This window comes from Doryrhamphus excisus, linkage group LG3, assembly GCF_037039965.1.
Source record: "Doryrhamphus excisus strain RoL-2023G ecotype Guam linkage group LG3, RoL_Dexc_Guam_v1.1, whole genome shotgun sequence".
In the NCBI taxonomy this organism is placed as follows: Eukaryota; Metazoa; Chordata; class Actinopteri; order Syngnathiformes; family Syngnathidae; genus Doryrhamphus; species Doryrhamphus excisus.
The window spans coordinates 6,988,787-7,015,422 of record NC_136359.1 but is presented as its reverse complement, the minus strand read 5'-3'; the positions used below and the strand labels follow the sequence as shown (position 1 = coordinate 7,015,422).

At 44.7% G+C, this 26,636-nt stretch overlaps 1 protein-coding gene across 32 annotated transcripts in view; it reads right to left on the bottom strand.

Moving 5' to 3' along the window:
- Positions 1 to 25,828, bottom strand: part of camk2b1 (calcium/calmodulin-dependent protein kinase (CaM kinase) II beta 1) — a 43,136-nt gene extending 17,308 nt beyond the window's left edge. For 16 of the 32 annotated variants that reach the window (XM_058071873.2, XM_058071878.2, XM_058071879.2 and 13 more), the window contains exons 1-13: positions 25,490 to 25,828; positions 23,727 to 23,821; positions 19,547 to 19,606; positions 19,265 to 19,319; positions 17,838 to 17,903; positions 11,351 to 11,423; positions 9,801 to 9,903; positions 8,258 to 8,341; positions 8,017 to 8,111; positions 6,739 to 6,861; positions 6,560 to 6,643; positions 4,841 to 4,883; positions 2,409 to 2,483 (exon numbers count right to left, since the gene is read on the bottom strand). In XM_058071873.2, coding sequence (XP_057927856.1) covers positions 2,409 to 2,483; positions 4,841 to 4,883; positions 6,560 to 6,643; positions 6,739 to 6,861; positions 8,017 to 8,111; positions 8,258 to 8,341; positions 9,801 to 9,903; positions 11,351 to 11,423; positions 17,838 to 17,903; positions 19,265 to 19,319; positions 19,547 to 19,606; positions 23,727 to 23,821; positions 25,490 to 25,551 — 1,018 coding nt within the window. In that variant the 5' untranslated portion in view covers positions 25,552 to 25,828. The remainder of the gene's footprint in view (positions 1 to 2,408; positions 2,484 to 4,840; positions 4,884 to 6,559; positions 6,644 to 6,738; positions 6,862 to 8,016; positions 8,112 to 8,257; positions 8,342 to 9,800; positions 9,904 to 11,350; positions 11,424 to 17,837; positions 17,904 to 19,264; positions 19,320 to 19,546; positions 19,607 to 23,726; positions 23,822 to 25,489) is intronic. The other 16 variants (XM_058071880.2, XM_058071888.2, XM_058071897.2 and 13 more) reach the window with 3 other exon arrangements.
- Between the last annotated feature and the right edge of the window lie 808 nt (positions 25,829 to 26,636).

The window sequence follows — 26,636 nt, the reverse complement described above, 5'->3', positions numbered from 1 at the left end:
TGCCAGGGTTTGGAAATATTTTGAAATATTTGGAAAGCTTTGGGAAGGTTTGGAAAGGTTTGCCAGGGTTTGGAAATATTTTGAAATATTTGGAAAGGTTTGGGAAGGTTTGCCAAGGATTGGAAATATTTGGAAAAGTTTGGAAATATTTGGAAAGCTTTGACAAGGTTTGGAAATATTTTGAAATATTTGGAAAGGTTTGGCAAAGTTTGGGAATATTTTGAAATATTTGGAAAAGTTTGGAAAGGTTTGGAAATATTTGCAAAGGTTTGGGAATATTTTGAAATATTTGGAAAAGTTTGGAACTATTTGGGAAGATTTGGCAACTTTTGAAAGGTTTGGAAAGGCAAAACAAGCTCAAAAGGAAGCTAACCGCTGGATGGCAACACCAAATAAGTAAATTTCCCCCAAAAAACAATGTATTTATTTTTAACAGTGGTGTGCCCCACTGCACTCTCAAAATCGTTCTTAACTGTTGTAAAGTGTTGCAAAAGTTAGCCGCTGCATAATAAAAAAGCGGCTGTGTCAAAGTAATTCTCAAGTCTTGTCCTTTGCTGGCATAGGACAGCAGCGTAGCATTCCGTGGAGCGGACTGCGAGAAAGTTTGCTGCGTGGGACTTTTAAAGTTCCTTTACTGTCAAACGAGTGCAGAACAAAGCTAACCGCTGCACCATGTTGTGCTGAGCAGCCAGGGCTGGGTTGCGATACCGCCTGTGTTGTCCCATGAGCAATCTATGGTCACCATCGCATTTTCGCCATCACCGACGGCATTTAATCTGAGGCTAGCCTCAATATTTTATGACTGCTATTTTTGCCGAGGTAAATTTGATAGCGATATACGTAGATTGTGTCATTTCCATTTTTATTCATTTTGCTGTTTGTGTCAAGACAATTATTCAATTAAAAGATACAGCAAATTTGAATGGAATATGGCCTGATGTTGAATATGACTGAATATGAAGAGTCCATTACATCATACGAAAGTATGAAGGGGTCCCGGGGGACCAAGCTAGCGCGTGCTAATAACAGCGGCACATTTACAATGTTAATCTGCCTTTCGTGGGCGAGAACCTTCCCAGCCTCGCGTCTTCAACAATGCTGACCATGCACCCCCACCCCAACATCCCTGCCCCCTCTTCCAGCTTCCCCGTGCTGCAACGCATGCACCGGTCCAGTGCCCCCCCCCCCCCCCCATGCAGCATTCACCGACAGCTCTCAGGCATCCTTAAACATCCAAGAATCATTTGTTAGACCGAGGAAAGGAAAGGAAAGGAAAGGAAAGGAAAGAAAAGGAAAGGAAAGGAAAGGAAAGGAAAGGAAAGGAAAGGAAAGGAAAGGAAAGGAAAGGAAAGGAAAGTAAAGGAAAGGAAAGGAAAGGAAAGGAAAGGAAAGGAAAGGAAAGGAAAGGAAAGGAAAGGAAAGGAGAAGGGAGGTCCGGAATGATGAAAAGAAGGAGAATGGGCAAAGAATGGAGGAAGGGGGCGATACCGGCACTCCACATCCAAGCCATGCTCCGAGGCAGTGTCCATGAAGATGATGATGATGGGGAAGTGAGCATGGCATCCAATCAGAGCAGAAGACACATGGACTCCAGTGGTGATGAGCAGCTGGCCTTCCATCTTTAATTTTGAAAACTTCATTCCATCAACGCCTCCTTCCCACCAAGCACTTTTCCTCAAGTTTCCACTTCACGATAACTAAGGGGAACCATCAGTCCTTCGCCACTAAAAGGTGACATATTTTCCCCGAAGTGCAGAATTACAGGACGTGTAAAAGCCCCTCGAAACAGTTGCTGTTTTGGTATTGGTGTTGGATAAATTTCATGCTAACCTCACATTTTCAAATGCAGAGTGACAACCCCCCCCCCATTTTCTCTGCCCAAATACCACTGCAAACAGCAACAACCATCGTTTAAAGTAGGGGTGTCCGCTTTGGGGCTGAAACCGAAATGCCTATCATATTCTATTGTCAAATGTGTGAAGGGTCCCTACATAACTCGTCACGGCTGTGGGGTACTTCAAGGGGGTCAAACAATTACAGCACAATTTAAATGTCCTCTAAACACCCCCGCCTATTTTGGCTAACAGACATTTCCATAAACGTCCTGGCCATACGTTCAAACACACGAGTCTTTCCAAGCTGAGATGAAGTGACGCATACTGCGCTGCTTGGTGGAAAGACGGATTTGAGACTTTCATTGCCGTGCAACAGTCCGCTAGACGGAAAGCCAGCTGAGGCCGATGAGGACGTGAAGGACTGAGGGCGACACGGTAAGCCATCATGCTCTGAGCTCCCATGCTGAGAAGGGAAGGAGAAGAAGAAGACGAGCCAAAGAGCAGATAGAGAAGGAGGGTGCGGGAGGCACGGGCAGATGGGCGTCATGCCCTGGGGTCGAGCCGCCATGCTACCTTGTTCCACCAGCCCTGCGGTGGTGCCGGCGGCCGCGGCGACAGAGGCTGGAGCGGTGGTCTGCCTGCTGCCCACTGTCGGCACCGTCCGAGACCCGAGCACGCATGGGAGAGAGAGGATTACATGGCGTGGATGAACGGACGAAGCATGGCGCGACAGGAAGTGTAAAAGGGGCGGGGAAGAGAGTTGGTGAAAGGAAGGAGCGGAAAGGAGGGGAGACACAAAGAGGTGGGGACAAAGAGGATTGGTTAGTTAGCTGTGGTGGGGTTTGAGTGGGACGGGGGCGGGGCATCTGTCAAACTCAGGGGTCATCAGAGGACGTCAGAGAGAGAAAGAGGCGCTGCTTTTAGCTCTCATTGACTTTGGCCAACATTTACCAACAGCTCCGCTAATCCCCTAATCCACTAATTTGTGTCACTTCAGGGGTCCCATAGCCTGCGGAAGCGCTGCGTAGTGTGGTGTAAACAATGCTAGCAGTATTGTGGCCTGATGTGGCTGATGACATGGCATTGATACAAAGACATCGGCCATCTTTACATTGGAGACACCACAGTACCACACGGTGAGCTATCATGCCTTATTATTGCTTAGCATGTATACGAGTAATACGAGTATAAAGATGACCATGGGGTGCCATTCAATGTCCACGGGGCTCTAATAATGTTCAAAGCACCTCTAAAAGGTCATAAACAGGCTTTCTGTGCTCCAACTCCTAAAATATTAACTCCATTTATTAACATTGGATTCTAGTTTGTGGAAATCGACCTATCACGCTCAGGTCCGGGCCGCTAGGACAAGTGAAGATTCCCGTGCTGATTTATTAGGTACGCAAACAGTGTCAGCGCTGTGATTCAGGTGTGTATAATGTATGACTCCTACGCCATTAAAGAATGTCAGCTCTTGGATGAACACGAATGTCTTTCACTTCACATGGAAATGTGTCCAAAGTTCTTTCTCTCTGCGACTCATTCGCCTGATGACCTCACAATTGGAATGGGAGAGACACAGGGATTGGCCTGTGTGTGTGTGTGTGTTTCAGTGGGACACAACAGCAGCAGCAGGAGCATCAGGACACAAAAAGACACAAACGTACAAAGACAGGATACATGCATCGGTTCAACTGGCCCCTCTACTCGTGTCTGATGAGGCCCTGACCACGATAGTGAGAGCAGAATTGGGTGTTGAGGTAGTTAACACTGTCCCAAGTACTGGATGCGGTTCAATATGCAGTAGGCCGACAACTTTAGAGTAGCCAGGGTACAGCTCTGTAGATGGCCTTGACACACAGCCATTATAGCCTAATCAGCGGGCAACACAAGTCGGCTGCAAGACATCTTGCCGAGTGCTGCCAGCACCAGGGGAGCTGAGGTTCACGGAGAGGAAAAATGATTGGGACATTCCGACACGTAGTTTCCAACCACACGTCCAACATGAGAGGTGAGCACCTCTAGCAGAAGTAGGGAAGGATGGCGGAGGAGCACAAGGTGTATCATCCACCAGCTCCACCAGGGATGGCATCATGGAGGTCAAGTCCATGCCCAAGAGGTTAAGGCAGTGCTAGATAAGACTGGTGCTGGCACTAAATATTCACACAATTTGGGCGTGTTCATCGCAAGGTGTACAGTACATGGTGGAATTCAGGTTTCCTTCCATGAAGCGCAACTCCCCGAGTGATGGCAGCACTCTTGCAGCTCCAGACCTCCAAGCCCGACTGTAGACCAGACACACTCGTATTGCTCCCCACCAGCTATTTTTAGTGGATAGTAAATCTATACTGCAGTACCAGCTGTACACTGACTACTCAAAAGTAGTAGAGATAATGATTGGCCAGATATGATACAATTCTTGCTGAAATGTGAGCTACGATGGGAAAAGGTGTATATAAACCGGGACATAAACAAAAAACCATCGGACAAGGGGGTCTGTCAGTCACAGCCACTAAGGGCCAATGGAGCTCCATCAGTGGGCGGGTGCTCGAGCTGGGAAAATAACGACATACGCCGAGAATGGCACCTCTGCTGATTGCAGAGAAGCAGTGCGCCCCATTTGCCAACAACAATCTATGACCATGACGACCTCTCATATTAAAAAGAAACAAGTGTGCTGATCTTCTTTGATGTCTTTGACATGAAGTTCTATGCCTTTGAACACGTAACAAACATGTCAGCGTTAGCTCACATAGCAAAACAACAGACACATAATGTGTGTGTGCTTGTGCAGCAAGGGTTGCGTATGACCATGCCACCATTTTAGTCACCATTCAATAAAACCGTGGGAAGCGAGCAGCAATTGGAATAGCGGTGACGTTCCTTCAACATGGTGCCATGATCCAGGAAGGATGCAAGTCCTCCGAGCGTCATGAGCACATGCAGGCCTGCGGGTCAACTTTCTCTATGGGAGGATGTCAGCGGGACTGCTTGGGGAAACTTACCGGAGAAGTTTCGAGAGACCAGCATGGTGGTGAGGATGGCTCCCTGTAAGATAAAAAAGAAAAAAACTGGTCTGGAGACGTCTTTTCAAGTAACATCGACTGCCAAAGACGTCCACATCTTTTGCTTTTTTTCATGGGAGCGACAGATCAAAGTCTGTGAAGTGCAGACTTGTATGCATAGTACTTATTATTTCTACTTATGATTACTTGTATTTCTGTGCCAGTAGGGGGCAACAGTTCTACTTTCCTCCGAGTGGCATCAACAGCTTGGATGTGAAGAAGACAGAAGTTGCTGAATTGCACGAATCCAACTCTCTGCCCTTTGCTCCAAATTGGGTGTTTTTGCCGACACTGTTGTCATTCACTTTTTGGCTCTCCCACAACGTGATCCCGCCCTGTTACAGCCAGGCTTGCCAGGGTTTGGAAAGGGTTGGTAAGCTTTGGAAAAGGTTTGCCGGGGTTTGGAAAGGGTTGGAAAGCTTTGGAAAAGGTTTGCCGGGGTTTGGAAAGGGTTGGAAAGCTTTGGAAAATGTTTGCTGGGGTTTGGAAAGGTTTGGAAAAGGTTTGCCAGGGTTTGGAAAGGGTTGGAATGGTTTGGAAAAGGTTTGGAAAAGGTTTGCCGGGGTTTGGAAAGGTTTGGAAAAGGTGTGCCAGGGTTTGGAAAAGGTTTGCCAGGGTTTGGAAAGGTTTGGGAAGGTTTGGCAAGGTTTGGAAAGGCAAGACTTTTGTAAAGTCTTACTACAAGCACACACAAGCTCAAAAGGAAGCTAACCGCTGGATGGCAACACAAAATAAGTAAATTCCCCCAAAAAACGTTTATCATTTGCTGACAACAGTGGTGTGCCCCACTGCACTGTCGAAATCGCCGCTGCATAATAAAAAGTGGCTGCGTCAAAGTAATTCTCAAGTCTTGCCCTTTGCTGGCATAGGACAGCAGCATAGCATTCCGTGGAGCGGACTGCGAGAAAGTTTGCTGCGTGGGACTTTTAAAGTTCCTTTACTGTCAAACGAGTGCAGAACAAAGCTAACCGCTGCACCATGTTGTGCTGAGCAGCCAGGGCTGGGTTGCGATGCCGCCTGTGTTGTCCCATGAGCAATCTATGGTCACCATCGCATTTTCGCCATCACCGACGGCATTTAATCTGAGGCTAGCCTCAATATTTTGTGGAGCGGACAGCAAGAAAAGTTTGCTGTGTGGGACTTTTAAAGTTCTTTTAAAAAAACGTTTGTGTTTGTGAACATACTCGTGTTGTCATTCACTTTTGGTCTCTCCCACAATGTGATCCCGGCCTGCTACAGCGTCCATTCCATTATGGATTCATTTTATGGTGATCTATAGACGGAAACACAAACGTATGTGACACCGCTAACAACTACCCTGACCCCAATATTCCTATCTAAACATATTTGGCTGATTAAAATCTACTTTGTAAAAAAAACAAAACATCTGCGGAGGAGTAATTTGTGAGAATAAAACTAGCTGTGGGCAAAAAGGGAAATAAATCCAGAAAAGAGATGAGCAAAGCTCGTTTTGAAGCTATGTAAGTTATGTAATCCATAATAAACATATGGAAACACATGAATACCTCCTCAAAATGTTTGCTCAAGCTCTTGTACTGGAGGTTTTTACGCTTCACTCTCATCCGACACGTTTTCACATGTCTTTAAAAGACTCTTCAAACATGAAATGAGAACAATAAAAATGGTGAAAAGACGCACCTTCAGTTTCCTCCTGGCATTGAACTTCTTCAGGCACTCCACGGTCTCCTGTCTGTGCATCATGGACGCCACCGTGGACCGTTGCTGGGTGAGGGTAGGAGGAGTAAGAGGAGAAGATTACGGCGACAGAAGAACTCCGTGGTGGCAATAGATGTGCAGAACAGATGCCAGACACTTACACAGACCCACGGGTGCTTGAGGGCCTCCTGGGCGGTGATCCTCTTGGCCGGGTTGATGGTCAGCATCTGGTTGATCAGGTTTTTGGCCTCCGGGGTCACCGTGTCCCACTCTGGGGAAGGGAACTAGAGGGCAAGTGCAGGTCATTAAGGGACAATCTGAGAACAATGAACGAATGAATGGATGAATGAATGAATGAATGAATATGAATAAATGTTCCTTTAGCTTAAAGGCACAGTAGCAGTAAACAGTAGCGGCACAGGAAGTGATGTCATGTTAAGGCTGTCAATCAAGTCCAGGTGAGGAGGTTAGGCCTGCAGCCAGATTCTCTAACTGGCTGGCATGCAGGCAAAAGTGACCTGGGGGGGGCTTCCACCCCCTGAAATATGAATGAGATGACTGAGTTACGCAATAGCTGCCAAAAAAAGAAGCAGCGGCACAGCTGGCGAGGACGGAGGGAAGAAGAAACGAGATGAGAGGAAGTTAAAGGAAACGAGAGAAGAGGGGGAAAGAGAGGAGAAGAAATTAAGCTTGAGGAAACAAGGAAATGAACGACGACAAAGCAGGAAATGAGAGAAAACACGAGGGGAAGGGGGGGCAGGAAGGGAGTGGAGGAAATGAAGAAGAGGAAGAGGAGTAAAGATGGAGGTAATAAAAGAGCGAGTACAGAGAAAAGACTAAACAATGAATGATGAGGAAGCAAGGGGAAAGGAAACAAGGAAATGAATCAAGAGAAAGCAGGAGAGGCCAGAGGAAAGGAAGCTAGAGAGTGAAACCAAGGAAACGAAGGAGGAGTGAGCAAGAGAAGAGGAGGCTTGAGAGGAGAAACAACAAAAGAGGGCGCAAGAGGACAGCAAACAAGGAAATGAATGAAGAGAAAGCTAGACAAGATGAGGCAAGGAAATGAATGAGGAGAGCAGGAAGAGAAGGAAGTAAGGAAGTGGGTGAGTAAAGGAGGAAGTATGAAGAGGAAGCAGAGAGAAAAGAGGAAACTACACTGGGGGGCAAACCAAAAAAGAACAGAAATCTACGAGGACAGAGTGAAAGGCCAGAAAGGACGAGGACAGAAACCGAGGCAAGACCAGGAAAGCATCAACCAGGATGGAAGATTATATGAGGAAAACAAATGGCGAGATGGATGAGATGCAACCAATAAGATTTAATAACGAGGACGCTAGTGAAAGAGGAAGGAGGAAATGAATGAAGAAAGACAATGAGGAAGTGAGGTGAACAAGAGGAAAGAGAGAAAGAAGGACGAGAAGACAAGGAAAGGCTCTCACGTCGTAGGCCCCAGCCTTGATCTGCTGGTACAGCTTGTGCTGGTCCTCGTCCCAGAAAGGAGGGTAGCCCACCAGCAGGATGTAGAGGATCACCCCTGTGACATGCACACACACACACACACACACACATACACACACAAGGTACACTCCCGTTATTACATCACACTCTGGTGTTGTCTGGAGAAGCCATGCTGCGTTTATGTCAAGCACGTAAAGCACGGCGTTGGTGTGTCCGGCTCACCACAGGCCCAGATGTCCACGGGTTTGCCATACGCCTCCTTCCTCAGGACCTCGGGTGACAGGTAGCCTGGCGTGCCTGCAAAGCCTGCACGCAAAGAACCAGGCGTGAAAACACAGACTTGCCTGGAAAGGACAACAATGACACCAAGCAGGAAGGAGAGGAAGAGGAGAGAAGATAAGGAAATGAATGAGGAGGGTGAAAAAGGGGAGAGGAAACTAGAAAGAGGGAAGGAGGAGGAAAGAGGAGAGGAAGGGCAGAAAGGAATGATGAGGACGCAAGAGAAAAGGAAGCAAGGAAATGAAAGCAAGAAGGAAGTGACTAAAGAGGAAGCAGGAGAGGGGATAGATGGAGGAAATGAGGTAGTGAACAAAAAGAAACCAAAAAGGAGACAACCATAAAGAGGAAAAGGGCAAATGAACAATAACCAAAAGGAAACGAGGAAACACCTGAAGGGAAACCAAGAGGAAAGGAAGCTGGCAAGGAAAAACAAAGACAACAACAAGGAGGGTGCCTAGAAAGCCTAGGAAGCCAGGAAATGAATGGAGAGGACGCAAGGACATGAATGAGCAGAGAGAAAGAAGAAAGGAAGCTAGGAAGTGAAAACAAAAAAATGAAGAAGAAGTGTGCAAGAGGAGAGGAAGCTAGAGAGAGGTAGAAAGGAAATGAATGAAGAGGAAGCAAAAGTTGAGGAAGTAGGGAAACAAAGGTGTTACAAAAGCTTGAGGAAGCGAGGAAATGAATGAAGAGGAAGCGAGAAGGGAGGAAGGAGGAAAAGCAGAAGGGGAGGAAGCAAGGAAATGAATGAAGAGGAAGCGAGCGGGGAGGAAGGAGGAAAAGCAGAAGGGGAGGAAGCGAGGAAATAAATAAAGAGGAAGCGAGAGGGGAGGAAGGAGGAAAAGCAGGAGGTGAGGAAGCGAGAAAATGAATGAAGAGGAAGCGAGAGGGGAGGAAGGAAGAAAAGCAAGAGGCGAGGAAGTGAGGAAATGAATGAAGAGGAAGCGAGAGGGGAGGAAGGAAGAAAAGCAGGAGGCGAGGAAGAGGAAGGAAGAAAAGCAGGAGGTGAGGAAATGATTGAAGAGGAAGCGAGAGGAGAGGAAGGAGGAAAAGCAGGAGGTGAGGAAGCAAGGAAATGAATGAAGAGGAAGCGAGAGGGGAGGAAGGAAGAAAAGCAGGAGGCAAGGAAGTGAGGAAATGAATGAAGAGGAAGCAAGAGGGGAGGAAGGAAGAAAAGCAGGAGGCGAGGAAGGAAGAAAAGCAGGAGGCGAGGACGCGAGGATATGAATGAAGAGGAAGCGAGAGGGGGGGAAGGAGGAAAAGCAGGAGGCGAGGAAGCGAGAAAATGAATGAAGAGGAAGCGAGAGGGGAGGAAGGAAGGTGTTGAATGAAGACAATTGAAGGGCAGAGGAAGTGGAAGAGGAAGCGAGGAAGCAAAGAAAAAGGATGCAAGCAAGCTGCCATGCGAGGTCATCTCAGCCTCCCGCTCCTCCTCCTGGGTGCCGTTGTGGTGCTAGAGTAGTTCTAGAAGGGTCCTGGCCGCACATACCAAACCAGGCCTGCTGGTCTCCCTGGACCTCGATGGCCAGACCAAAGTCTGCCAGCTTCACCGCTGCGTTCTTGCATTTGCTCGCCAGGAGCAGATTCTCTGGCTGGGGGGAGGGTGTGAATGGAGGTTAGCAACACCCTTGGGAGAAAACGCATCCTCTTCCCCGACACCAAGATGGAGGCTATTTAAAGACATTGTTCTGACACAAAAGAGCAATCTGTGCTTTTTCTTCCCTGCCTCGCACGGTGTGCCATGTTTGAGTCTCTGTGGCCCACATAATGTCGCCAGCCTCATTATTCTCTGTCAGAAGAGACTCTAATAATGGCTTCCATTCCCACTGGACCTGCTTTGGTGTCCCTCCACATTGGTCCCCACCTCCCTGCAACCAGAACACTCATCCTACATGGAAAATAAGTAGTCCTATATTCAAGATGACTCTCAAAAGCCACATTTTAATGTCGCCTAGAACTAGAAATATAAATGGCCCCCCTCAGCCGAGTTACTTCAGGAGACAGGCAATGTGCCTGTGCCTGATCCTCAAGTCCAGTCAAGACAGGTTGAGTCATGTCTCAATAATGTCAAGTCTGTACAAGTCATAAACAAGTCTTCATTGAAGACACGTCAGGTCAAGTCAAGCCTGAAGTCATATGCTAGACATTTTCAAGTCCTTACAAGTCATAAGAACTCAAATCAAGTTTCAGGTCAAGAGATGCAAGTCCAATTTAAGCCTCAAGTCAAGTCAACAAGACAAGATAGGTTGCATCAATACCAAAGTCACAGGCTTGAGATTTTTGAGTCCTTACAAGTCATAAGTATTGAAGTCAATTCTCAAGTCAAGACATGCAAGTTCAAGTCAAGTCTCAGGTCAAGACAATACAAGTTGAGACGAATCCGCAGTCACAGGCTTGAGATTTTCGAGTCCTTACAAGTCATAAGGCTGACGTCAAGGCTTAAGTAAAGACAAGACGGATCAAGTCAAATCTGAAGTCATAGGCTTGACATTTTGAGACCTTACAAGTCATAAGGACTGTTGCAAATGCAAATGCAAATCTCCTGGGTAGCATGTGGACACATTCTGGTGTCAATCACTGCTACTCTCCAGCAGTCAGAGAATGTAAGCCACACCCTCATTGTTTGTTCTTAAACCTGATTGGATGTTAACATGATGTGGGAAAATGACATAATAAAGGTCACGTTAGTTGAATAGTTTGAATAAGGACACCTTTTGCTGGAAGTTGGCCAATATCATCTTAGGAGCGGTCTCCTCTCTAGCAGTGGGAGTGTTATTACCTGATCAATAAAAGCAATCAAAAGCGCACCGGGGATTTGACAATCAATTGCTAAAAGTCATGTCTGACATGTGGAGCTGAGTAAATGAACCAGAGGTGTGATTAAACCCCCCGGGCCCCACAGAGCCAAGGTGGTGCCCAAAACAGCAATAAAGGCACATTTGCTGCTTGATGGGATCTCCACTGACATTTGTATATTTCTATTTCCTTTATTATTTTCTATAGAGGGACATGCAAAGAGGGAGGGATGCATGAACCTACCTTCAGGTCTCGGTGCACCACGCCCATTTGATGGCAGTGAAGCACCGCCTCCAGGATCTGCTGGATGCAGTGACTGCATACAAAAAACAGTTTTACACTGATATATCAAATATGATATTGCAATATTTCATTCATTCATTTTCTACTGTATATAGAGACTGTGTATATATATACATATGTATATATGCACTGTATATGTATATATATATATATGTGTGTAGGTATATACAGTAAAGTCTCATTATATCGATATCGGTTATAACGAATTACTGCTTATTACGATACTATTTTCATTTCCCGGCAAATTTGTAGTCTTTTATTATGTAATTAGTTCCGTTAGTACGATACCCGGTTATTATGATAATCCGGTTACTACGATGCCCTTTTCATCTCCCGCCAGCCAATTTGGTCTGCTAATATCGATACAAAAGCAGCTTAAATCAATCTTTGCTTAAGGATTTCAATACCAAAAAAGAACACGGCGAACGGCTGCTTCCAGTCAACTTTATTTGTCACACTTCCACCACCAGAGTGCAGCACACACACCTATTCCCGCACTTCCTGGTTCACAGGTCATGCTCAACCCGCCCCACATAGCTGGCCAAACACATGCCTGCAACAGAAGAACCAACTGACAGAGCATACACACCTATTCCAACGAAGACACAAGCGTACAAATACATGTATTTAATTGTGTTGTATTCAGATATCTTTTTATCGCTTGCAATAATCACTGTTTTTCATATGTACATGCTGGCATTCGTGGTTTCTCTCATGTGTATAGATTCTATACACACGAGAGAAACCACGAATGCAGTTGGTTCTTCTCTTGCAGACATGTGTTTGGCCAGCTATGTGGGGCGGGTTGAGCATGACCTGTGAACCAGGAAGTGCGGGAATCGGTGTGTGTGCTGCGCTCTGGTGGTGGAAGTGTGAAAAATAAAGTTGACTGGAAGCAGCCGTTCGCCGTGTTCTTTTTTGGTATTGAAATCCTTAAGCAAAGATTGCTTTAAGCTGCTCGACATTGTTCTATATTATAGAACAATGTCGAGTGCATTATTGCCCACTTTTAATGCAGTTCGGCGCAGGATCGGATGTATCGACAGTCCGGTTATATCGATATTTTTTCCGACTATATACATACATAGTATATACATATATACATACATAGTATATAGATACATAAATATACATATATATACATACACACATACAGTATATATACATACATACACACATACATACATATAGTATATACATACATACACACATACATATATACATACATACATACACACATACAGTATATATACATACATACACACATACATACATACGTACATATAGTATATACATACATACACACATACATATATACATACATACATACACACATATAGTAGATATTTGCACTATTGCCTTTTTATTATTTTTGAATTAAGTATGACTATGTATTTAGAATTTCCCCGTTTTTATTTAGGAAGGAAAAGGTAATGAGATTGAAATAAAAAAACAGAACCCCAAAGACTTGTGTACAACTAAGGCCTCCATGCGCTGCCAAGTAAACAAACGCCCCCAGCCGCTATTTGAGGAAATACGTGTTTGTGCTGAGGATCAATACGTCCAATTCTGCCTCCCGGTGGCGGTCTCATGTCGAAAAGCTGCTAGATACCAACAACGCACACACCCAAATATCAAAACAGAGGCAAAACAAGCCAGACGTGGCGCATACGCCGAGGTCCCACGCGTAGGAAACAGAAGGGAAGGACGCATAGATGCGTTTACTTAGAAGGACATTGCCTGGATCCAGCTGCGGGAGACCTGGACTGCATGAACGCACACGCCCGCACGCAAACACTACGGGCCGTTGTGGATGTGACGCTGGGTGTGAATGAAAGCTAGGCCATGCATGTAATGGCTGCACACCCACAAGTTCATCACAGTTCATGCAGACCTAACGTTTCATAGAGTCTATCTAGTACAGGGGTGGGCAAACTACGGCCCGGGGGCCACATCCGGCCCGCCAAGTGTTTGAATACGGCCCACCTGTTCTTTCCAAAGTATTTCATTTAAACTCAACATACAACCTGGCATCACGGCTTGAGCCAACCTTTTGACGGTGGAAGTAGCTGTTTTATCAATTTCGTTATTTGATGTGGTCTGTTGTTTACAAAATTCATTCATTCATTCATTTTCTACCGCTTATACTCACTGGGCTCCAAAATGTGCATAGGTAGAAATGTGAGTGTGAATGGTTGTTTGTCTACATGTGCCCTGTGATTGGCTAGCGACCAGTCCAGGGTGTACCCCGCCTCTCACCCAAAGACAGCTGTTTACAAAATGCTTCTGAAAAAAGGGACACAAACACATAATAAAAATAACACTAATAAAATGATAATAATAATAAATTTAATTTATAACGCACTTTACATCAAATGAATGATCTCAAAGTGCACTAATAGCAGATTGCATGACACTTTTACTTGTAAAAATGGGCTATTACGTGTAAAATACTATAGATTATCACATACTACAGTATTCATTGTCCCTGTACCCTAGAAACCATGAATGATACGGGAAAAGGCCGAAATGATACTGTGTCAAAGCCCAGGGCAGTGATACTGATAAAATATAGAGTTTAACCATGTCCAGTATCAGCCCCCGTAGCTGTCCACTCAGAGCGCGCTGCTCTGGTATCGTGCCCGAAGAGAACAGAGAACAGCACACGAGTGCTTAGTGCCTAGTGCTTCTCCAGTCACCAAAAAACCCAAACTTGATTAATGGAACTCTAATTGTCAGACATTGATAAGATAAGACTGTTGATAAAATATTATTGTTGAAATATTTTTGCAATTGTTGTGTTTACACTGTTTAGATATAATACATGTAATAAACTGAACATTTTCTGGAAACAAAATGGTCTTTTGATTAAATAGTACGTGATAATAAGCTCATGATTAAATAGTATGTGATAATAAGAAGCCCCCCCTGTCAATTTTGTTAAATCAATGCGGCCTGCGAGTCAAAAAGTTTGCCCACCCCTGATCTAGTATGTACCGTATCTATCTCGCTGACCCATAACGCCCCCTTGCCAGGGTCCACATGAACAAAACCAGGCCTAATAAAGTGAAGCCTCTGTATGCGTCACAAACAACAACTCAAGGTAATGTACGGAGCTAAACAAAATGAAAAATTGGAAAATTAGGTTTGGGAATATTATGAGAATAAAGTCAGAAGCAACAGCTATTAGAAGCAAGTCGAAATAGTGGGGAATTTTTTTTCAAGCAAAAACGGAAAAAACAGCTGACATCTAATGAAAATGAGATCAAAATATTAAAAGAAAATGTCCTATTGTAACGATAATAAAAATAATAATAATAATATTAATAATAATAATAATAGAGAAAAAATAATGTCATTTTAGTATCAGAGAGTATGAATGTTAAATAAAATATATAATAGTATGAGAAACAAAACAAAAAATAAAATTGTAACTTTTACAAAATTAGATTGGGGAAAAAGTGTAAATTATAAGGGAATAAAGTAATAATAAATACTACATTGTAAAGGAATAATACTAAAATAAAAATAAATTGCAATGATCATTTAAGAAGAAGAAAGTAAAAATATGTGTACAATTTAAAAACAAAACCACTGCCAAAGAGATGGAAACATTGAGCACGCGTCCATGTGAGCGGAGGCCGCTATTTGAGGATAGATATGCTAAATGCTAAATGCAGCGCTTATGTATCCGGTGGACGTGACTCGTAGGAGGAGCTGGTGCCAGGCTATTTTTCCATGGCTTAAAGGAACAGCAACATCACACTTGTGCACTGAAAGCGATACACTTATGTGTGTGTGTGCGGAGGGGAGGGGGGGACAAGGTGCAATGAGCGAGTGTAATGTGCAAAATATGTAGCTAATAGCGAGCGCGCAGAGACACGGCAGCCTGCGGGCTGCCCACCCACACGGCGTCTAGTGAGTGGGAGGACAGAGAGAGCCTGAGATGTACCTTACTTAGTACGCGTTCGTGTTCCTGTTGCACATCCTCTCTTTCCAGCCTCTGATTTCATTCTGACCTATCCACAAAAGTATCGGGACACTGGGTCATGATCACACAGGAAGGCGTCTAGAGGATCACCATCCACGAGCCCCACCATCACCATCCTCGTCCTAAAAGGGGTTCTGGTGACGTCTGGTGACTGCTCGGCCTGCACGGGACTTCATTTTTTTATTCTTATATTTAATTCCATTACAACTCAGGAGCTTGTTGCAAGAAGATGGATAATCACATGATTACTGAAACTGCTGAAGTGGCCAATAAAGCTAACATGTTTTTGTGCAGCCCTTTTATAAAAATAATATAAAAATGATGATTTAAAATGGATATTTTTTTTATTTTGCTTTTATATATTATCTGTGCAACACAAATTATGGACGTATTTCAGCAAATCATATCCAAGCCCCCCCCCATATCGATGGTCATATCTATATCTATGATTAAAATGAAAAGAAAAGATAAATTTTTGTTATTGAATGTAACAATTGTCCTTGGTCAGCAGTGGGCGTGTGCCACTGAAGAAGAGATGTGCCGGCCGAGAGGAAAAGTGTGATGATGACCATAGACCCAGTGTTGGCTTCCGGCTGACGTTGATATCGAAAGGTATCAAAAGGATAATGGCAGCCACACAAGGCTATCTATCCTCCCCAGCGCCGCTGGTCAAATTCCTCCCTGTGATCAAAAGGTGCTAAAACACGTCACACTCCGCCACGGCGCTGGCACGCTAACCAACCTTTACGAAACCCCAATGTACCGTCGGTGTGTAGAGAGAAACATCTCCTGGTGTCAAACATCATCACTGAGGAGAAAGTGATGCTCACAGTTGACGAGGTGCCCTGCAGCACAGTTTGAGGTTTGTGCGTTTGTGTCAGACTAATTATCGCTGCTAATTAAAGTCCCACTTCCTGCTGGTCTCCAGGGGAGCGGGTGGGTGACAGGGAGGGAACTGGCCTGGATGACTGACATTAAGAGGGGAGGTGAAAAAAAAAAAAGAGTTCAGTGCCTCAGCTGCTGCACTCAAAGATGAAATTTGGTTCCAGACGTTTTTCTAAAGTAGAACAGAAGAGTTTCCGATGACAAAAGCTCTCAGGGGGTGCTCACGCTAGGCCATTCAAACCCCCACTCACGCTCTCCCACTGAGCATTCCTGCCTGCTTGTCTCACATCATTCATAGAACAAGGGCGAACAGAACGAGGCCGCTCTGTGGGGAGAGGCAGGGCTGCTAGCATATATGCACACACACAGCAAAAGAGTGGAGCTTCATGAGTAGCAATGCAAGGAGGGCCGAAAGACGCCCCTCATCAACACCAATGGGACAATGTGGGACAATAAACATTTTAATTCATGCTTTGTGACACAGCTAAATAAAAACTCAAATAAAACTTATCCAGTCAGAGTTTTTCATTGCAATTTTCTTCATTTTAAGCGCCAAAGTCACAAAATAGCGACAAGCGACGTTGGTGAATTCAACACATGCAGCTACTGCTCTCAACCAGGAGATGGCGGACATCAGACATTCCTGGGTTTGATTCCATGCAAAGCTTAGGAGTTGAATGAGTTTGACCTCCCCGCCCGCATACACCCTAGTCTGCTCGCTCTGACGGCCCACAATTTGTCTGATCCTCAGTTTGCCTTTATCTTGAACCATCAAGCGACCGCCTTTTGAAATAGTCATGTCTAAACTTTTCTTGAAAAAACTCGGGCACCTAAAGGCTTAAAGTTTAAAGTTGAACTCTCGTCTCGCTCTCATGGACCTCATTTCGTCTCGTGACACCCCAAGTAATAAGATAAGCTATAAGATGCCTATTATCATTATTTTTATTATTATTAGTCCCACAAGGTGAGATTCCAGATACATTATTTTGTGTACATGTTGATCAAGCCACAGGTTTATTGCACGATTTATTGCACAGTTTATTGCACAGTATTGTAAAGCATTTTTGGAGCGATTCATAGTGTGGAGTCTGACAGCTGCAGGATGTGCCGACACATTGATACGGCTCTCCAAGGGTAACCCACGGTGAAAACCAGTTTGCCGCCCCTGGTTTACAGGTTTGTGACCCCGGAACTGATTACTTGTATTTGCGTTACTGCAACTGGGAGACCGTGTTTCATTTTGGAAGTTCCACTTCTGATGTCTGCCCACACAGCATCAACAACGAGATGCGTGGCGCTCAGAGAAAGCTAAATCAAGCTAAAGGATGTTTAGCGGAAAGTGAGGCCCATCGTCATTAAGGCTGATGGAGCAGCCAACCAACGCTACGTGAGCGCATTTGCTATCTGACGTGGCGTAACACGCTGCATTGTCTTTCTACACTAGCCGACTTCTCCGAGGCCAGGGCGTCACATGCTCAGTGGCGAGTGGTGGGCGTGCGAATCGGGGCTACTCGGGCGAGGGGGAAGGGAAGGTGGGGGTGCTGCACCTACCTGGCATCTGCCTCACTGTAGTACTCTCTGGCTACAATGTCCTCGAACAGTTCACCTCCGGTCACCCTGGCATGAGAAGACACACATTTTATTTTACTCCGCATCTTCTGGGCTGCCCGATACCCCCCACCCATCCCACATGATGCAGTAACCATGGAAACTAGAAGGGGCTAGCAGAGAGCTGGATGCGGACGGCGTGGGAGTGTGCATGGGGGGGGGTAAACATGAGTGTTATGTAATTGTATACATAGGAAAATAGGGGGAGGAGAGGAGGAGAGGAGAGGAAAGAGTGGGGAGGAGAAGAAACGAGAGAGAATAATGAGAGTAAATAGACAACAGAAGAAACGAGGAAGGGAGGAAACCAGATGGAAAGGGAATGAGAAGAGTGGAAGGACAACATGGCTGAGGAAATGAACCAATGAGGCGCAAATGAGACAAGAGAAAAAGGAAACGAGAAGGAAGTCAAGCTACTAGGACATGAAAAAAGTGAACTTGAGGAGAGAGGAACTCATGGCATCAATCGTATGTTTTTCAACAATATGAACATGAATAAGTCGAACATGAAAACGGCGACACAATTTGATGGCATTGAGAAGACACAGATGTCGTATTCTACACCGCCCACTAGGTGGCAGTAATGTTACCATAAAGTTGAGACAGAACATGCAAACTCCATACAGAGACGACCAAGCGGAGAATCAAACCCAGACTGTATGGCCTACATGCTAACCGATCTCATCCATTGTTATTATTAGCTAATTTGCGACCAGTGTAGGGTGGACCCGCCTCTGGCCCAAAGTCAGCTGTGAAGAGGCTAAGCGGCATAGAAAAGGGATGGATGGCTACTAAAGACGGATTTGTAAGTTTTTCTGTGGGACAGGCAAATAGAGGTGATGATGCAACTACACAACGGAAGAGGTCATGTTCAGCGCCATCGGAGAAAAGCTCAGCATGCATCTTTCCCACGTAACACCGCCCTCCACAGCAAGCAGGAAGTAGCATGGTCTATTTTAGAGTCAAAGTGGTCTAGAAAGGCCGCTACAGGAGGGGATGGACGGCCTTGAATGAGGTCATATACGTGTCATGGTGTTATTTCATAAAAACCACAACAAATATCCCCCAAATGACCTTTGAACTGTGTGACGGCGGCCACTCATCATAAATACTGTAATACAATAATAAAATGTGTACTTGATCTACACCATGTGATGGGTATTGGCAGCATAATAAAAATAATGAGAAAACATCATGCAGAGAAGATTAACAATAGGAGGACATGAGAGGAAGCGGTGAGGAAACAGGTGGAACGAGAAGGAGTGAAGGAGTGAAGGAGTGAAGGAGTGAAGGAGTGAAGGGGCGAAGGAGAGGAGTGAACAGTTGAATCTTGAATGAAAGTCAGGGGAAAGGAAACAAGAAAGGAGACTTACAAGTCAAAAAGGAGGTAGTGGAAGCCTTCCTCTGATATACTGTCATGAAGACGAACTAGAAATCAAAGAAATAGTTTGCGTATGAGAATAAACATTGCTACTCCTGGAGGTCCCGCGCATGCAGCACTCCAGTTCACGCTAGTGTTGCTACAAAGGAGACCCAAGGCTGATCCTGACTTCCTCTAATCAGGAACAAAGTCTTTCATTTCCCTTCACACATGCCAGGAGTGCTGGGAATCCAGGTCACTGTGTGTGTGTGTGTGCGTGCGTGTGCGTCCTCACCGATGTTTGGGTGCTTGAGAAGGCGACAGATTCGAGCCTCTCGCTCCAGCTTTTGGTGATCTGGCAGTAAGAAGCAGATGGAGAAGGGCTAATTCGGTTTTAGGTTGACAACGTCTGATGTTTGGGGCTGATAGTTGTTGCTATGGAGACGAACACGCGGAGGAAGGAACCGTGTCTGCCCCCCCCCCCCCCATGCATCACAGAACATTTATGCTGCATGTATGCCAACATGTTATCTTCCTCATGCTGCAGTCTGCACTGGGGGGCCAGGACCACCCACGGATAACCATGGAAATAAACACACACACACACATAAATACAGAGACGCTGGCAGTGAGGACTGACAGTGAAGTGTAAGCCCGCTGATTATCGTCTCAGAAGATGAGAGAAGAGAGGAGGCGGAGGAAGGAGTGGAGTGAAGGAGAGAAAACGGGGAGTGGGTGGATGGGTGGGTGGGGTGTTTTCATGCTAAGCGTGGAGGAAAACACATGTGGAAGGGGGTGATGAAGACCACAATAATGAGCCAATGGCGTGAGAAGTCTTTACTGTGTTCTTATGTTTCGGATGGGAGGGTTATCTTCCAAAGATGTCCCACTTCCACTTAAGTAAGAGACTTAATTCATTTCATCACAATTAAAATAAACATTTTTGGGGGAATGTTCTGAACTTCTGTTTCCATACTACTGACACCGAATCCTTTGATGGCCTCTGATAGACCATTAATCAATCATCAATTCACACGAAAACATCTTTTTGATCCATACAAATATTTGTTGTGGGGAAGTATTTACTCGAAGGACCGCTCAATCACTAGGAACACTAAACCGCCTCCCCCCGAACTAAACAGGTTGAAATAGCGAACCTCGGAGCGTGGACGGAAGCTAGCTGAGTTAGCTTAGTTTAGCATGCTAATGTGGTTGCGTGCGCGACTCATGCATTGATCACGGCAGTTTTGAAGTATTTATAAAATTTATAAAATTTGAAGTAATATATTGTAAGAATGCAATATCAATACATATATTATTATTATTATTTACGCACATTTAAGTTTGAAACCAATTTCAAATGTTTCAAGGAGCTTTATTTTGATACGCATGCACCGTAATGGCCTTGCCTATGTCTGGTATTATCGGGAGAATGAACATAAGCCCGTAAAATATCTTGTAACACGCTAAGCCTATCCGTGCCGGCATGCATGAACGCTCACGTTTCAATATAATTTGGCTTTATTTTGGTTTCCATGCCTTGGCGGCATCTAGCTAGCTCGGAGCCGCAAGTGGCTGACGTGTTCAGGAGATAAGTCAATCATCATCACAACTTCCATGAATAGGTGTCACTTATTCATGTTATCGTGCATTCTTCAACGATAGCGCTTACAAACACAGTGAGTGTCGACAACTAATTGAGCAGCCCTGCTAACGGCTCGCCAATGTAGGTATATTATTGATGGTTAGCAAGCGCTACCAAGAGATGGATGAAGGCCCTGGTACCAAAAGCACCGTTCTGGACCTTTCACAGTAGCAAGCCTAATGAAGCAAATGTATGCATGTTATATAACTGGTGCTATACTAAATAGGGCATGGTGCCTTGCTAGAGCATCTTTACAACTCTTTACAACTGACTGGCGGAGTTTGCTAACATGTCGCAAGAGGGGGAGTATGTCAGGGAAATGATGGCTGGAAGCTGAAATGAGTTTTCTCTCATCATCGCTGCTCCACTTGAGATGCGTGAATTTTTTTTTGCCGGGACACACCGGCACCAGCCGTCAGTGTGAAGGACGTCAAGGTTTTGAAAAGGACAGGAAGAAACCCATACAAGCTGCGGGACGGCAGATAACCAGGCTGGGCATTGTGGGGGTGGGGCCTATGACGAAATGAGTGGAAGACACAGGCGGAATCACAATAATGCTCGGCATCGTGGACATACGTGGTGAACATTTATTAAGGTCAGGTCACATGGTCATGCAGATTCTTAAGGAGACATTGGCTATCATAGCGACACTTTTGGGGTGGATTATGTATTCCCTCCGAGTCCTGCTGTGGGTCTCATGGAGCCAATCACGGGGATTAGCTGTTAGCCTCCTGCTATTAGCAGCGGGATAATCTGGGATGGATTTAATCTTGTTAAAAGACACTCGCCACACTGACATCACCGCCATTGATGGCACGCCGAGCAGCCCCGCCTCCCTCCAGTCCAATAATAACCTGATACTCCCCATGGATCGCTACCATTGGGACGCCCAGAGCAAAGCCTGTTAATCAATTAGACACCAATTGCCATGCAGAGCGCTGTGTGCTAACATTAGCAGTAGCAGCAGCAAAGGTGCTTTATTGGCTGCTGGAAAAAGCCAGTTCATTAATTGGAGGTAGTATTGACGAGTCGGAGGTTATCAGTCACATGTCACAATAGCGTTACCATGGTCGCAGGCTAGGAATGGTGAAATAATCATGTGAGAAAAGTAAGTAAAAGTAAGAAAAAAAAGTTGGCACCTCAATGGTACAAACGGGCCTCTTACGGCCGATCTACGTGAAAAAAACAAGGCGTGACAAGGCGGCGCGGTGTGATGTGCTGATTTCCGAGCCGCAGAGCCTCTTTGTCATGTCAAACAAACTTGCACGTGGCGACAGTCAGTGTTTCGTGCGTCACACGTGCATCCCACATATGGAACTCGCGCATCCAATGCAATATTTCTTCCGTGCTCCTTGCGTGTCGGGTAGATCGGTCATGTGGGGCCCGTACGGCAAGAGGGAGTACAGACAAAATCATTAGAAAGGTCAGAGAAGAAATGGTCACACTAAAACGATGGTTTGATGATAATAGATTGTCCTTGAACCTAAGTAAAACTAAAATCATGCTGTTTGGTAATAGCAGAAAGGACACGCACCAGCAAATACAAATAGACTGTGTAGACATTGAAAGGGTGAAGGAAAATACATTTCTGGGGATCACAATAGATGAAAATATGAGCTGGAAACCTCCGATTACAAATATACAACATAAGGTGGCCAGAAATATTTCAATATTGAACAAAGCAAAATTAGCTCTCAATCAGAAATCACTCCACACTCTTTATTGCTCTCTGGTTCTACCATATCTTACTTATTGTGTGGAAATATGGGCTAATAACTATAAAAGCAATCTTCACTCGCTAAATTTACTGCAAAACAGGTCAGTCAGGATAATTCATAAGGCCGGCTACAGAGAACATACTAACTCCTTAGTTCTAAAATCACAAATACTTCAACTTGCTGATATAGTTCATCTTCAAACAGCTAAAATAATGCATAAGGCTAAAAATAACCAATTACCTAAAAATGTCATCCAATACTTCTCTACAAGAGAGGAGAAATATGATCTCAGGGAAGAACTAAATGTGAAACACTTATATGCTAGGACTACGTTAAAAAGCCATAGCATTTCAGTATGTGGAATCAAACTATGGAATGGATTGAGTAAGACCCTCAAACAATGCACAACGATTAGCCAATTCAAGAAACAATACAAGCAGTTGATGTTTGCTAAATACAAGGAAGAAGAGTCTTGAACCAGTCATGATGTGCTATATATGTATATCACTATATTGACACTTACTATGCCCATTATGTCATTGGATGGTCATATCACCTCAAACTTCCGTACGGGACAAAAAATTACAAAATTTAAAAATTAAACAAACAACAACCTTAAACTGTATTATGGAAAGCAGGAAGTGAACAAATGTAAGAGTTACTGATTGTAAAAGTACCAGATGGAGGATTAGGATTTAATAACCTTTGCTTCTTCCTACTCCTTTTGGACATGTGGAACTGTGAACTGATTATGGGATGCACTCAATTGTAATCTGATGCATGTTCAAATGAAATTAAACCATTACCACTAACATTTTGTTCTCCCTTGGTGGAAGTATGTACGTTGGTCATACAACTTGGGGGTGTCGGCTGTACGAATGAAACAACAGCCGTACGTCTGAGCTGCCTCAGGTTTGGTGTGTGGTACGCATGTTCAACTCACAGGTTGTAGGCCGGGTGTTCCCCTCCTTTATGGTCACCACCACTATGCTGTCCCCAAGCAAAAAAAACGAAGTGTTTGGGGAGGCCACAAATCGCTTGTGACCTGGACTTTACTTGACGTTCTTCATTCGTCGGCAAAACACCTTGTCTTTATTTTGGGAAGTGCTTACCTCTCGCAGATAACTTTTTGGTGTTGATGATTTTGGCCGCGTATTCCTGTCCCGTGCAGAGCTTGACACATCTGCGCACCACTGAAAAGGCTCCCCTGTAAGAAACAAACAAAAACATAAAGCAAACAATCGGAAGCACAGCTGGCGTTTTGCTAAATATTAATTTTCCCGATATTCGTTAGTGACGTTACATTGTCATCGCGTATTGACAAAATACAATAGAGGAATTAACACAGGGGATGTAGAGGATGTTTGGTTCAAGGGTTCCTACCCGTTTGACATGGACAAGTTTCATCCTTTTTCCATGTCCGGTCTGCCACAATTAATCACTAGCAATTATCCAATTAATCTACCACTATTTGGACATTCAATGAATTGCTTTTTCATTCAAAAATGTAAATATCCTCCAACTCCAGCCTTTCAAGTGTGTTTTCCTTAGTTATTCACAACAGCCGCCCTATTTATTATCTTTGGTTTTAGGTCAACACAGATCCGCTTGGATAGTTTTGCCTGATTCCAAAGGGACCGACGCGCCGCGTCTCTGTGCTCTGGCCCTAATAATAGAAATCTCAGGGTCTCGGTGTGAAATAGGAATCTTCGTGCTCCGCCTCCAACAATAAATTGGAGCAATTCCGATAGGACTGCACTGTTCTCTGCGCTCTGGCTCTAATAATCTTCATAAGAAGAAACTACCAGTTGCAGTAGGGTCCTAGTATCCACGTGCTGGCCACTTTGTACTTTTTTCTGTTCTCGGACCCTAATAATAGCAAAAAAACAAAGCAACTCTGTGCTTGAGCCCTAATAGTAAACAAAGTGATTCCAATAGGGTCTTCATACCTTTTCTGTGATTGGTCAATAATAATAGCAACAAGAGTAAATAAAATCATTGCAATAGAATCCTTGCAAATGTGTGATTGTGCCCCAATAATAAAGGGAGCGATTACAATAGGGCCCCCACAGTACAGGGGACACTCGGCCATTCCAGGTACTCCACATGTTTTCACCCCCCACTCCCACCCCGCATGTTTGGGCCCTAATAACAATAGTAATATCAAATGAAGCAATCCCAATAGGATCTCTGCACCGTTTAGCCGTGCTCATAACGAGAGGAAGAAGAAACAAAGTCATCCAAGAGGGTCCTGCACCCCTGTGCTTGGGCCCCAATAATAAAGGGAGCGATTCCAACAGTGGTTCTCGGTGCTCTCGCCCTAATAATGGGGAACTAGACCATGCCAGGCCTCCACATGGTTCCACTATCTCTTGATGCTCAGGTTCTAATAATAAGAAGAATGAGAATAGTAATAACCAATGAAGAAATCCCAATAAGGTCCCCACACTGTTAATAAAAACCGTCTTAATAATAATAATAATAATAATTATAAGAAATAAAGCACTATATATCGATGGGGTCTGCACTTTCTGGCACTAATAAGAAGAAACAAGGCAATAGCACGACCTCCATACTATAAGTAGAGTAATAATAATACTAATGTTATAATAATAATAATTCCCACTTTCCTAGAGACACTGAAGTAGACAAAGTAAACAATATACAGTATATTAATATTGAGATTTGACTATGCTAGATTAGATATACCGGATAGTATAGTATATTGCTAGAGACTTCATCCACGACTCACGCAAACACACATGCACGCCCACGCGCCCATCCGCACGCACACTGGCTGGCCCTCCGTGGCCGCCCTCGACCCCTCGTTGGCGGGCACCATGTGCTCAGCCACGGCCTCGGAGGTCCAACTCACTTGCCCAGCTCCTCGTACAGCTGATACTCGTCCGTGAATCGTGTGCAGGTTGTAGTGGCCATGTTTCGTGCTGCTTCTTCTTCCCTTTCTCCGTGGTCGTCGTCTTCTTCTTCTTCTTCTTCTTCTTCTTCTTCTTCTTCTTCTTCTCCCCTCTCCGGTACAAAATGATCAGCGGCGAAAGACACGCAAACACAGCTCCACCCAGCCGCGTTGTCGCGGTGGAAAACGAAGAAGAGGAAACGTCCGTCTGTGGAGTAACACACTTGTTTAATGTGCAAACACGAAGCGAGCACTGTAGGTGTTTCTCTGTCACTGACAGCTAGTTCTGCTCCACTCCGACCCGCCCACTAATCATCAAGATGGCCGAGCGAGCCACTTCCGACATGGAGGAACATTTCGAAATAAGATCATTTTAAATCTTGATCCTGGCCTGCCACGTACAGAAAATTACTCGCTTTTTATTTCATCAACTTTTTCGCACACTTTCCCACATTCAGATTACTACTCGTAGTGCTCAACTTACCCCACACATGTACTGTCTTTGAACACTTCCGGTCTTGTGTCGTCTAGCTTCACTACTTCAGAGACCGTCCACAGCAGAGGTTGTGGCTCTCTCGCTCCCTCTGGTGTTCAAAGTTCAAAGCAACACCTACAAAAATGGACATGCAGAAACAATTCGAAATACCTATAAATATGTATGAATCATGAATTCTAACCATGAATAATGAAAGGGATTTAACGCCCTTTCTACCTTCATAGAAGACTTCAGTGATGACAAAGACATTGACGAGATCTACACGGACGCCACCTTCGTGTTTTCTAGTGAGTCGTGCTTGAAGTTGTTCATTCGATTCCATCGCGTTTCTCACTTTGGTTCCATTGTGGGCTGTTTTGCAGCCGTGATCTTTAGGAAAACTAGACACTTGTGGCATAACTGTGTTCGTTAGCCAAGAACTACAGAGTGGACCGCTGATGATGTCAAAGATGGGCGACAGGGATGGGGGGAACAATGGTTCCATGGCTAGACAGTTGTGAACAGCCACATCCCTTTTATTATTTCCATGCCTCCAAATTCTTTCCAATGTGCGTTTGCTTGGTACAATTCCATGTGAATTGACCAGCAAATGAAGTATTTCATCACTTGTAA